General features: G+C 47.9%; 1 protein-coding gene across 1 annotated transcript in view; it reads left to right on the top strand.

Moving 5' to 3' along the window:
* The first annotated feature begins 363 nt into the window (after positions 1-363).
* Positions 364-13,677, top strand: part of LOC144169181 (progranulin-like) — a 35,537-nt gene continuing 22,223 nt past the window's right edge. Inside the window, exons 1-4 of the mRNA XM_077698216.1 lie at positions 364-541; positions 4,434-4,491; positions 5,340-5,513; positions 12,389-12,706. Coding sequence (XP_077554342.1) covers positions 521-541; positions 4,434-4,491; positions 5,340-5,513; positions 12,389-12,706 — 571 coding nt within the window. The 5' untranslated portion in view covers positions 364-520. The remainder of the gene's footprint in view (positions 542-4,433; positions 4,492-5,339; positions 5,514-12,388; positions 12,707-13,677) is intronic.

Genomic DNA, 13,677 nt, shown 5'->3' with positions numbered 1-13,677 from the left:
AAGGGCGGCGCTCCTTTCTCTGAGAATTGGCTTCATTCTCTCTGAGAATGAGAGGTTTTAAAAGATCGAACCACCGCGACTTATCGCTGCCCCGAACGACGTGCTACAGTAGCTGAGACATCTAACCCAGGCCGTTTGCTTTCCCCGCTCTGAAAGTCCAGTACGGTGCGCGGCTTTCAATGCGACCAACTGACGACTCCCTACAACAGGAGAGCCGAGGCTTCAATTCAGCGCTTATCGCTCTACGAGTGCATGTGTCTATGGTTCTTTTGTTTCATTCGGTGAAAGCTCGACATTTATCGCGGCTATTTTCCTATGTATACGCAGCAAAGACAATATCGCCAGAAGCATATCTCGCATGATGACGCACAGATAATTTCGAGAACCTCGCAGCCTTCATACTGTGTTTGTGCTCCATTTGGTGGCGCGGGCTAGCGCTGAAGTCATAAGGTGTGAGATCTTCGAAATCGTGTTCTCCTGCGTTCGTGTTCGCTGGGATCACTCAATTCGGATATTTTGGATGTTTACACGCGGGACAATGGTAAGTTTCTAGAAGTGCACGCCTAGATATATATATATATATATATATATATATATATATATATATATATATATATATATATATATATATATATATATATATATATAGTAAGGAAATGAGGGGCTCGTTGAGGAAATACAGAAAGATAGGTCAGCAGCCTACAACGCCAATGGAGGCATAGGGGTGTGGTTAGGCTCTTTTCTTTTTCACTACGGTTAATGAAGTAAACATTTTTTTAACATACAGAAGAAAGAAAGAAAAACACGCGCCCAGAGTGGGGACCGAACCCACGCCTTTCGATTACATGTCGAATGCCTTACCAATTCGGCTATCTGGGCGACTGTGTTCTCCTTCACTTTCTGTGCTATTTATATTTACTAGAAGTGTATCTGACGCTTGAGACTGGTAGCCAGCGCCACTCTGACTACACGGGGAGAAGGGGACCTTCTTTTCAACCCCCGGGGCGTGACTCGGACGTCTACAGCCTGTCATGAGTGGGTAACTGGTGGGAAGCCCTCTTATGCTACCTAGGCATCAAGGCTGCCAGAACCGAGACCCGCGCTAGGCTTTCGCAGAATAATATAGTAAGGAAATGAGGGGCTCGTTGAGGAAATACAGAAAGATAGGTCAGCAGCCTACAACGCCAAAGGAGGCATAGGGGTGTGGTTAGGCTCTTTTCTTTTTCACTACGGTTAATGAAGAAAACATTTTTTTAACATACAGAAGAAAGAAAGAAAAACACGCGCCCAGAGTGGGGACCGAACCCCGTGTAGTCAGAGTGGCGCTGGCTACCACCCTCAAGCGTCAGGTACACTTCTAGAAAATATAAATAGCACAGAGAGTGAAGGAGAACACAGTCGCCCAGATAGCCGAATTGGTAAGGCATTCGACATGTAATCGAAAGGCGTGGGTTCGGTCCTCACTCTGGGCGCGTGTTTTTCTTTCTTTCTTCTGTATGTTAAAAAAATGTTTACTTCATTAACCGTAGTGAAAAAGAAAAGAGCCTAACCACACCCCTATGCCTCCTTTGGCGTTGTAGGCTGCTGACCTATCTTTCTGTATTTCCTCAACGAGCCCCTCATTTCCTTACTATATTATTCTGCGAAAGCCTAGCGCGGGTCTCGGTTTTGGCAGCCTTGATGCCTAGGTAGCATAAGAGGGCTTCCCACCAGTTACCCACTCATGACAGGCTGTAGACGTCCTAGTCACGCCCCGGGGGTTGAAAAGAAGGTCCCCTTCTCCCCGTGTAGTCAGAGTGGCGCTGGCTACCACCCTCAAGCGTCAGATACACTTCTAGTAAATATAAATAGCACAGAAAGTGAAGGAGAACACAGTCGCCCAGATAGCCGAATTGGTAAGGCATTCGACATGTAATCGAAAGGCGTGGGTTCGGTCCCCACTCTGGGCGCGTGTTTTTCTTTCTTTCTTCTGTATGTTAAAAAAATGTTTACTTCATTAACCGTAGTGAAAAAGAAAAGAGCCTAACCACACCCCTATGCCTCCTTTGGCGTTGTAGGCTGCTGACCTATCTTTCTGTATATATATATATATATATATATATATATATATATATATATATATATATATATATATATATATATATATATATATATATATATATATATATATACCTGTTACGACCTGCCGTCGCATATAAGACATGTTTATGCACCTCGCTAGCCGAAGCAATCTCATATCATTGGCGTATTCAGTATAAGGGATCTTGTGATTTTTTTACGTCTTAACGGCATCACACCATCGTGTTGGAAAACTGGTAGCATTGTTTAGGGTAAGCTTCCCTCCAGTTTAGGGCTGCAGTGCGACATGCTTGGCCACTAGAAACCTTGCGACTTGTGCAGTGCCATTTAAAAAAGTGACCATTGCTGCTAAGCGCGTCCGGTAAAGGCAATAGTTGAGTATTTTACGGGACTTCGGCGCTGAAACGGCCTTCGTACGTTCATTGTTGATTCAAAACGTATCACCAGCGTGCTGAAAGCCACCCAATACTGTCAGCAGTACTCTCATATTTCGTCAGCGTACGCGAAAAATAGCCATAGTGAGTAAAGACGGTTGCGAAGTGTCAGGAGCATCGCACCTTGCTTCGACGCCTTGAGCACCCTCCGCTTGCTGCAGTACCAGGATGACGAGTCGTTGTGGGAGGGTTATTGGATTTCAAGGCGCACGTCAGCCTGGTATTACATGACGGTGCACTTTCCTGCCTGCTTCGCATGTGCCTGAAAAGCACAAACTTTTTCAGAGGTCATGTACACAAGTTGAACTTCAAAACCCTTAGAAAGGCGAAGGCTTGTGCTTGAATGTACGCCATAAGGCTGTAAAGTTCTTTATTGGAACGCTCAGGTGCGACTACGCTGAATTTAAAACTGTAGTCTTTTTTGACAACTTAAATCCGAAATTCTAGTATGTATGTACGTATGTATGTATGTATGTATGTATGTATGTATGTATGTATGTATGTATGTATGTATGTATGTATGTATGTATGCATGTATGTATGTATGTATGTACGTATGTATGCATGTATGTATGAATGTGCGTATGTATGTATGTATGTATGTGTGTACGTATGTATGTATGTATGTACGTATGTATGTATGCATGTATGTATGTATGTATGTATGTATGTATGTATGTATGTATGTATGTCCGTCCGTCCGTCCGTCTCTGCCACCGCCGAAGTTTGAATCACGCCGACAGATAGCTAGACGCCCTTGCGCCGGCCGATCACTACATGTTCTGATCTGTTGGCTGTCGCCGCAATCTAGTGTCTTCGACAGAGCGGCGCCCACGCGGAAGGCGCACTTTGTGGTGGCTCTGCCACAAAGCATAAGAGCGCCGCACGCAGCCTCCAGCACAGCGGCACGCTGAATCGTAACACCCTTGACTCAGCGATCCTGCCAAAATTGACGGAATGTTTGAGCAAGAAGTTTATGCAGGCAAATCTTTTACGAACTATTAAATCTGGTACCCTACTTCGTACTTGTCAACATGGTGCAGCAAAAAGAAACTATTAGGCCTATTTGAGGCAAAACGTTGATGCAAAACTGGTACTAGCAGTGCTCTTTTAATTCCGAATTAATGCGAGCTCGATATTCCAGATAAAAAATAAAAAAATGGTTGAAAGCAATGTTTTAACTTCGAATAGAAAAAGTGGAGGCGCCCGAGCTAAGACCTCGAAGCGGCATTCCAAGTTCAGCAGTAGCAAAAGGTTCCACGAGATGGCGCGAGCAGTGCGAAAGTGGCAAAATTGAATTGACTCGAGCAAACGTCCTCCGTGTTTATACTGGAAGGAGCGACACGGGAGGGAAACAGCGTGAGAAGTGGGCGGGAGAGAGAAGGCAGGTATTTACGCGTGAGGGGCGCAAGGCTAACGTCTTCCCAAGACATTTGCAGCGAATAGAGCAGATACTCTGTCAGTTATTTTTTTTTTTCACAGCTTTATCATTCCTATGCACTTCTCTGCTTTGCTTGAGTAAAAAAATGGCAGCATCTCTACTCCGTGGATGATTGTGAGGGTGCGGAGTACGGGGACTCGAAATGACATCCAAGTTGCGCCCCGAGTGGCATCCGATTTGAGCCATGATTGGCACCTTGATTATTCCCTAAATGAAACTGCAACTCAGGGCTCAAATCGAATTTTGCTTGATTTTCGCTTGATGGTGGTGCGCGCATGGATGGACGCGGACGGACATTGGAAGGTCCTAAGGTACTCCGCGCCGTTACAGGGGAGGGAGTAAGCAGTTTGACTCATGGTCGTAGCCCAATGGGTAAGACGACTGACACTAACTCTGTCTGGTCTACCAGACACATGCGCACGTACACGAACGGACATGATGCGGTCCTAAGGTACTCCGCAACTAAAATTGCATTTCAGGTTACCAGAGCCCTGTTCCTGGTGGTCATGTGTGCGGCTGCCGTGGTTGCTGTCGGCGGTAAGGACCACGCATACCTGCCTTGTCATGTACCTTGACAGCATAAACAGTTTCATGATGGCATTGCCTTCCAGTGCAATCTTTTTAGATAGCATGCCCTTCCAGCCGACAAATACCGTCATTCAGGTCCAAGTTTTTGCACCTCACTAAACGTGAGCTGGTAGATAACGAAACTGCGGAAGTGTTCTAAACTTTTTTCCCGAAATGAAGAAGTAATCCTAAATCTGCAGCCTGGTTCGTGAACGTTCCCAAATTATTTCAAATGGTTATTTCTGACTGCAATGCTTCCCTGAAATGTGTCTAAATTTTGAAACGTTTTCCAATGGTTCTCAAAATTCAAGTAAAGACTGGAATTCTGTGGAAAATATGTAGCCGCAGGCGCTTCCTAGCGACAGAAACGTGTGCTCAGCGTAATTGGGATCCGAAGCCATAACCTTTCAGTTGCGTGTTAGGTGCACTACCATTTAGCTAACTGGCCATCTTCACTCGTCTAGTTCAGTACTTTTGATGATCTCCGCACTGGTGGGCCAGAATTCCCACAGCGTGGCTGCCACCTTTAATCCACCTCTACAAGAGAACGCACTCGCTAAAGCAAAGCGCAGGCAAGAGGAGGCACGATATCCCTGCCCGAACAAGTCAAGATTAGTTCTCTCTCTGCACAGTTTTTACTGCCGTTCTCCGCTTTCAACCCGCTCAAAAGACTCCCCAAACAGTTTCGCTGCAACTTCTGGAGCCGTCGTAAGCATTCCCACTTGAAATCGGCGTCAAACTTGCGCGGTCTCCATTAGCGATGGAGCATATGCGTTACTTTTGTGACAAACTGTTTGGGGACGCTCTCCGTGTTACAGAAAAAGACGGCAATCGGCTTGGTGGGCATACAGTTAATGGCTGCCGAGATGGAAGCAGTTGTCTTGCCGGAGCACGCGTGACAGAACGCGATGCACAACCACACGGATCTGGTCCCTTACCGCACCCCAGCTCCCTCAGGCGGCACGGCCTTCGTAGCAGCTTCTGCAGAACAAGTAAGTTTTGATCAAGTTCTGATATAAAAAGCAAGTCAACATTACGTGGTGTGAACAAGTTTGTGTTTGGCGTGTGCTGTTTTGCGTTCACTGCTCTTGAGTCGTGCGTCTCCAGAGGCGTGTTTTCTTTTAGCTGGAGAACACTAGGTCTGCCTTGGCCAATTTCACGTTAACATGTGTAAGCCCCATTCAAGAAGCCTCATCCGTGAAGCCTCATGCATTTCCTATCTGGCTTGGATGTTCTCGCTTGCGAACTCGCTTGCGGAAAGCCTCATCCGCCAGAGAGAGAGGCAGAGAGAGAAACGTTTATTTGAGTTTTCTTAACTAGGAGTGGTTTCCTAGTCGCGAATCCATGAGGTGAGTAGAAAGCCTTCTCCCTGGATGCCAGGAGCTGCTGTACATCCAGATGGCCGCTGGTCACCAGGCTCTCCCACAGCTCAGGGGTGGGAAGAGGGGATCGGAAAGGCGGAAGTTTGGGATTGCGCTCACACTGTATGAATGTGTGTGTGTGTGTGTGTGTGTGTGTGTGTGTGTGTGTGTGTGTGTGTGTGTGTGTGTGTGCGTGTGCGTGTGCGTGTGCGTGTGCGTGTGCGTGTGTGTGTGTGTGTGTGTGTGTGTGTGTGTGTGTGTGTGTGTGTGTGTGTGTGTGTGTGTGTGTGTGTGTGTGTGTGTGTGTGTGTGCGTGCGTGCGTGTGTGTGTGTGTGTGGGGAGGGGTGGGTGGGTGGGTGGTATAGTTTCGGGTTGTGAACGAAACTGGCATTCATCAGAGTACTGATGAAGGCGCAACTGGGTGAGGAAAGGTATTAGTTGGTAGTCTGCGCAGTAGCGATTCTTTTTCCTTGGACAGTGCTGGCTGAAGGGGAGGAAAGTTGCTGGTCGGACCGGTAATACTGCGTTGTGGCTTGCAAGGTGACGAGCGGGATGGACGATGTGGTCTCCTCGGAAACCTGGAGGGAGAGGGCGCAGGTTTGCTGGTGAGCAAAATTGTTGCCCGCCAGTGAGGAATGGCCAGGAGTCCAGATGATGTTGACTGTCCGGAGGGGTTGATGTGGCGATGGCAATCTTAAAGTAGAAGGGGCCCCCCTCCCGGCTAAGAAGCTCCTGCAGGCAGCTTGGGAATCCCTGATATTGATTGGGTGCTTCGTATGTACGGGGGCTAAGGCGAAGAGGGAAAAAAGGGTGTGCAACGATTACACTATATTCCTAACGTCATGTCCTGAAGTCTGATTTCATCATCCAGTAACTGCCGATTTACGTATAATCAGTATGACGTTGCTTGGCCACCTTGAAGGTTCAACTTGAACTAGCGTTAAGCCGCCTGACAGAGCAAGTTAAGCCTAACGTCACGCTCCAAGGCCTAGCGTCGTGAATCGGTGGCCAGTGGAAAAAGTACTCATTTTACGTCAAGCTGCGGGACCAGTAAACGTCATTCTACCTCTAAGCAAAATGTAAGGCCTAGGCTGCAAGCATTACACGAAAGGGCGCGCTGCTGCTCTACAAATGACCAGTCAACCCCTAAAGGACGTCATACGGTCGACGTCGGTATCCTCACACTGATTTCTTAATTCTACATTGATAGAGGTCTTGCAGAGCAGTCTAGAGATGCGAGTCTCTGCTCCCAAGGTCAACATAGCCCACCTCCCCCCCTCAGCCGGTCCACCAAACTCCTCGGGGAGGCACATCTAGATCTCTCGTAAAGCTACCACAGAGCCTAACAACCGTTACGGCGCGACGATTACTTTTAACGGCGAAGTTGTTGAGCAAATCGTAAGTGTATGAGGTCCGCAGTTAAAAATACCATGAAGATGCCGCGTGCCCGTGAGCGCATTGCTCGCGGCGATCGCCCGGTGGTTAAATGAACAATAAAATGCCGAGCGCTCGTGTGTGCGTGCCTTAAGGCGATTGCCCAGCGTCTCCGGCGCACGTTTGTCGAGCCAAGCACACCCACTTAGGTAGATTGGCAAAGACTGGCCAAGAAAAAAACTTCAGCGTTCGCCGTATTCGTGGTAACACTTGCTCAGAACGAGAAAGACTTGAGCGTTCGCCGTAATCATGCCAACACTTGCTCGGAACGATAAAGACCCGTCATAGCGTACCCCCCCCCCCGCCCCCCCCCCCAAGGTGATGTCCAGTAATTATGGCTTCTAAAAAAATGAAGGAAGCTCACACTTACAGCAACAATGATGGAGCAGAGGTCGTCGCGGCAGCGAAGAACCAGCAAATCGGCTGCAATCGTGCACCTAAACCGTCGTGATGGTCGTGTAGGTTGCGTACAGCTTCGCTACCTTAAAGTCTTACGCGTTAGTTTGAGGCTCCTTCGTTTTTTTCTGACAAAGCCATTGTCGCAACATACGCGGGCATAATCACGACTGACCTACAGGATCGCATAGCTTGAAATACAAGTAATTCTTTCGAAATCCCACAAGTGAGCAGTCGTTAGGGTCTCCCTGCATTCATTTCTGTGTCCGCGGAAGTATGCGTGAATGGTAAACGCATGGATCCTTCAACTGACCGTATTGCCTGTACATATATAACCTCAATATTACCGAAACATGTTAAGCGGAAGTAGCGTCGCTTTTGCAGTACACTGCGCAATGCTTTTCTGGTTCCTTCCCACTCCTTGGTCAGTTTTTTGGCGGTGCGCAAAAGCTACTGACCGAGGAGCCGGGACTGCAAGGGAAGACGGTAATGGCGTACGCTTATGGCGTCGTACACCCACACTCGAAACATTTTTGAGGTTCGGAAGTTCGTGTGGTGTTATCAGCGCCAGTAACCTTGGGAGTGACTGCAAAGTGGTCAACTCAGCATAGCCACGCAAGAGGATCAGTGTCGAGCGGCCCGTAAGGCCTTTCACAGAATACACTACGTAGGCAGTCTGACAAATTTCCTTTTCATGCATGAACTCTTACGCGAGGCAGCTGGGGCCGGGCGTTCCGCCAACATCCACCTTCACGGGACCACGTCTTCCGTCAGACTGTCTATTGGCAGAACGCTTACCGCACATGTTTCTTTTACGGCGAAGCTGTTAGCCTCTTGTTGCAAGGAAAATTTCGTGTAGTAAACAAAAAACTCAAACAGGACCCAGCAGTTCTCGCCCAAGACCGTCCAGAGCATGCTTCAGGCTAACCAGGCACACAGCACAAAGCTGTGTGCCTAATTAAAACCACAAAACGAAAAAAATGCCCGCCACTCCACCCTGTAAACGTGGTAGGAAAGCGAAGCTGTAAACGACACCCACAATGATTACCCATTCGACGTCACTTAAATTCACTTACGTGGCTATACAAATAGTGAAACCAGAGACCAGTCAAATGCACTTAAACACGCCCTTTATTACTTCAAAGAGATATCCTTTGGTAAGGTTAAATCGCTGCATGATTCATGAATTGTGGTTGGTGGAGTTGTATTTGTGAAGCGCGGGAGTGGAAACTCCATTTTTTATAAAATTAAAGGGAGTTCAAACCCACAGTCAGACGCTCGCATTTCTCCATCTCTGCCGCTGCTGACGGAGGCGACGAATTTGGCAGAAAAGACGGAGGAGAAGGAGTGCGATGTCACGCGTTGTTGTGAGGATTCTTTAATTTTTGTAGCTACTAGCGCATGCGCAAGGCGCGCACACGGCCCGTACAGGTGCCGTGGGATGATAGCACAGTGGCGCGAGAGGTTGCGCGACGCTATCACGTGACATTGAGCGAGAACGAAGGGGGTAAACCCGCAGATGTGCTTCGTGAGGGCACCACGTGTCTTCCCCATCTCCGCGTAGGTTCGTAGCTAAATCGGTAACACGACGGGCTCTCGCTGCGTTTCTCTGTTCGTTCCAGGTTCGATTCCTGGCGGTGCCAGTAACTTCTTTTATTTGTTCGCGGGAGTTTTCTGTTAACACTAACGGTCGCGAAAAAACTCTTGGAGTAGATGTAAAAGTCTTTGCTTGAAATTCGCGTGATGGATGATAAGGCGCCTGCAAAGAATGTGAAGACCACCCCCCTTATGTGTTCCTGGTGAAGATTAGGTGTGCAGCTGCTTCTAAAAGGGGGTTGACGTCATTTGAGATTGAAGGCATGCGTCAGACTAGACAGGGCCTAGAATTTGCTGCAAGAGAAGCCGAGCGCACGCGACAAGCCCGCCGAGGTGACCAGGGAGACTTCATTCCCTCCCCTTCAGCATGTCTAATGGTTCACAACAGCTTCTCTGGTCACCCACTTTTACAGGGTGGGTTGGCAGCCATTTTCTTGCGATGCAGCAATGTGGGAACATTGTCGTATCTTGATAATGATCCCAGGACATGTCAAATATGCAAAGCAGTTTCGATGAATCAGCCATCAGGCGCATGCGTGAGCACGGAATAAGTGGCCTTGATGCCGGAGGTATTGCACCCGCATAGTTAGCTTTCCCCATTTTTGTGTCTTTTTGCGTTTTCTTGTTATTGCCTATGAGGCATAAATTACACTTTTTTGTAAGTCAGTTCCCGTGTTTGTGAGCTTTTTCATTACTCCGCCCTGCTTATCACGCTGTTTTTTCATGTGCCTAAAAAAGAGTAGAAACAAGATCCGTTGACCTGAAACAAATCTGCCCTCTAACTGAAGTCGTTGTTGCTCATCTTGATTTGTCTGCGTTTTATGCGTGCATTAGCATCAAGCTGGAAGTCGTTCAGAGTTCCTTTGGTATAACACATATCTGTATTTTACGAATGCGCAATCATTCAATCTGTGCTTATTGAGCAGGCAGGCGAATAAGCAAGCTTCTGACCTTTCACCCAAGTCGCCGAAATTAGACCCCATCACATATTTTCCATTTCATGACTCATTCCTGCGGTTACTAGAGGAGTGTTGGTCCGAATTGTTCGTGTAGTACTTCTTTCGGCAAAACACGCCGCGTTGCAAAGCAACCTTTCGTGCGGAAGTTTTGTGGCTCTCAATCTAAATATTTTGAAAAAATCATGTATTGCAAGTAGCTAAAATGGTCTCTATCACTGTACCAAGTTCCAGTTACGTGTCATAGTTTGTTAACAGTGTAGCTGCAAATATTTTTTGAAATCCCGTCCACTGTCAACATGTGGGCTTCGACTGGAGGAGTGTGGTCACAAAAACGAAGTAACATTTCTTTGTAGCGTGAGCTACACTGGCCGAGGTAATTAAGCAGTTTTGCGTGGCAACTGGAGAGCCGTGCTGCACATGCGCGAGGAGCAGTGACGTCCCACGGCGCATAGAACGTTGCTCGCTGCTAGGAGTCTCTCACACCCCCACGCACCCAGCGTCTTCGCCGACCTCCGTCCCGCACGTGGTGGCCCGGCCCACTTGACGATCATGCGAAGGGTGGCCGGTTGTGGAACCGATGGCTCGTGTGTCGCAGCAACACCGGCATGTGCCTGTGGAACCAGCTTAGCTCTGGGGCGATTGGTGACGATACGCCGGCGCCGCTTGATAAATATGCATGTGTCACATAATGCGTATACCGTGTGTGTTTCATTGAAGCAGCAGTAAGCATGATAATCATGCTAATTCTAGACAACCAGGAAAGCTAAGAATAACCAGCTGAACCTTAACTCACGCTACGTATATCCTGGCATAGCCGAGCTAAGCCACTGCTAATTTTTGTTTACCGGAAGTATCACGAAGCAGTATACATTGTGTTTGGCTGTTCAGACGACTAGATAACCACGAAGGTTCAATCTTAGCGGGTGTCTTGGATAAGTATCAGTCTCAGTTTTCATACAAATATGCGTAAAACCGCCACTTTTAAGCCCATCATTAGCCGCATCAGATTTGGCGAACCTTACGTAAAACAGGCGTTCAAATGTTTGTCTTCAAGAATAAATATTTATTGCTTCCAATTTTTATTAGGCTAATTTACTAAGACAAATGCTAAATTTTCGATTATAACAATCGCGTTTCCTTTATTTCGCTTGTTTGGTCGCCCCCGAATTATCTAGTGAATAAGCTCGAAAGTAAGGTTTTGGCAAATTCCAATTTGAACGGCGGTTGAACTTCACTCGAACTTACCTTTTCATTGGAATTTTTCTTTCATTTAACCGCTTCATTGTCTCATTGTTTCAGCCGTTGTAAGTCCTATCAATGCGTTGTTAAAACTACATTCCACGCAAAATAAATCAAACAAACCTTGATATCAATTGTTTCGTTTGCTTTAAATAGTTTTCTCGGTGAATGACGGGCCTGAAGACGCCCTTCCTGTATTTTTATTGCTTTATTACTACAAAATAGGGAAACAATTAACACAAACAGTTGCGGAAGGGTTGGAATAAGCTCTGATAAGCCGGAATGCTGAAGGATACATGTCGTGCTCTAAAATCATAATCTAAGAGCCAGATAACTGAAAAGGGAGGCTAATTTTGCAAAACTTTAAACAGTAAATTTCCGACAATAGTCATTAACCCGTTTTCACCGATGTTTAGTTGACATTCTACAAAAGCGTGTTCGCGAAAAATTGCTACCACCGTAGAAGCGGTTTCTCTCCAGCAGTCTGACGTGAGGCTTACAAACCAGCTAAAGTGGCATCCATGATTGCAGGAACGGAGACGTCCCGTCCAAATACCCCTTGTTATAACTCCTAAGTGTACCCGCCCTCTCCAAGGACTACAAGTCTCATCAATAAATAAAGACCATCAATTATTAAATTACACCGTAGCCAGAATTAGCAGCGCACTGTGCAATTTGGAGGCGTTGGGCCGCTCAAACCCCGTTCTCCAAAAGGAGCTCGTAACTCGAGAGGCTGAAGTCGTCGCAACCCTTAGGGTTGCGCCCACCGCGTCCTGATCTACTATGTACATAAACGTTATTTCTCCCTTATTTATTTACTATTTCTTCCCAGAGGAGTGGTCTCAGTCACATTCCCCTTTTCACTCCTTCCGTTCGTCCAGAGCAAACGGTGGAGTGCCAGGACCACACGCTGTGTCCGACGGGCTACAGCTGCTGCCACACGCCCGAGTTCCCCGTGGGTTCGTACTCGTGCTGCCCCTACGGCTACTCGCCCGTGTGCTGCGCCGACGGCTCCTGCTGCGCCCAGGGCTTCCGCTGCGAGCCCAAGTGGGGAATCTGCACCCCGGAGGCCGGCACCAGAGGGCCAGGCCGCTATGCAAACACGTCCAGCTCTGCGAAGCCTCGCATTGCCGTCGGTCCTGGACGAGGTCCCCGAGACATGCGCTCTCTTCGCCTTATTGGAGAAGATGGTTCTTCAGGTTTGCCTTGACACCGAAAACATTCTCTGGTAGTTTTTATGACTGATGCAAGCATCATGACCTCACGCTAAGTGAATACAAACAGAAGAGCTGTGATGAAAACTTGCGGAACAGGTCTTAAATCTTGCCAGTGATTTTGGCGCGTAATTATTGCCATTTTCTTCGTGGTTTTTATTATTAATGGCATCTGAAAATCTGCGTTGGTTTGGGCCACGGAGAAAGAAGTATTTGAGGAGGGGAATCCGCTGGGCTGGGACAGCGAGGGCGGGCGCCTCCGTCATGTAGTGGTAGCATGGTGGACGAGCGGCGAGAAGAGGGGCTGCCTCGATCGGTGGTGGCGACAAAGAGCCGAGAGCAAAACTTAGATAGTTTACTGCATGGAGATATGAACAGCGACGATACCGGAACGGTACTCTGGTGAGCTTACATGACTCGAGCGGAGAAACACCTCTCGTAAATACTCACAGCGTTCTGAAAGGCGCTCAGGGGAACTCATATACATAACTTAAAGCGCCAAGGGTCAATAGGCTTCCAGCGTGTTGTGCGGCACGAAAAAAAAAATACACAAAATCCATCTTCCCTCGATGCACTGTTCGAATGTCCTCAGAGTCAGCGGTGAGGTTCCCGGAAGTAATCACAATCTTGGCGAAGAGAATTTGCCGCCGCTGGCATGGGTCATTGACTTCCAGTTCGGGCGCGTTTCGACGAGCTCCTGGGTCCATTCGATACAGCTTGCGCCTCTGGAACCAGTTCACAGCGGTACAATGCCGGTTCCACCATCCTGAATGGGTGGAATCAGACCTGCACTTTTTTTTGCCTGCTTCTGCAACTTCTCAGCAGGGAGTGAAGGCAAAGCCTGCACCCGTCCTGCACCTGTCGATACCATTGGTGAATCGAACTGCGCGGTTCAAGTGCCGCGAGCTGCACCACTAAAACGAACGGCGAGGGGCTGCAGCGCCTTAACTGGTTCA

This window comes from Haemaphysalis longicornis, unplaced genomic scaffold (genome assembly GCF_048455015.1).
Source record: "Haemaphysalis longicornis isolate Haplotype H1 unplaced genomic scaffold, Haemaphysalis longicornis Haplotype H1 scaffold_2, whole genome shotgun sequence".
NCBI classification, from domain to species: domain Eukaryota; kingdom Metazoa; phylum Arthropoda; class Arachnida; order Ixodida; family Ixodidae; genus Haemaphysalis; species Haemaphysalis longicornis.
Note: the sequence above shows the minus strand (reverse complement) of the source record. Positions and strands in the feature narration are given on the sequence as shown.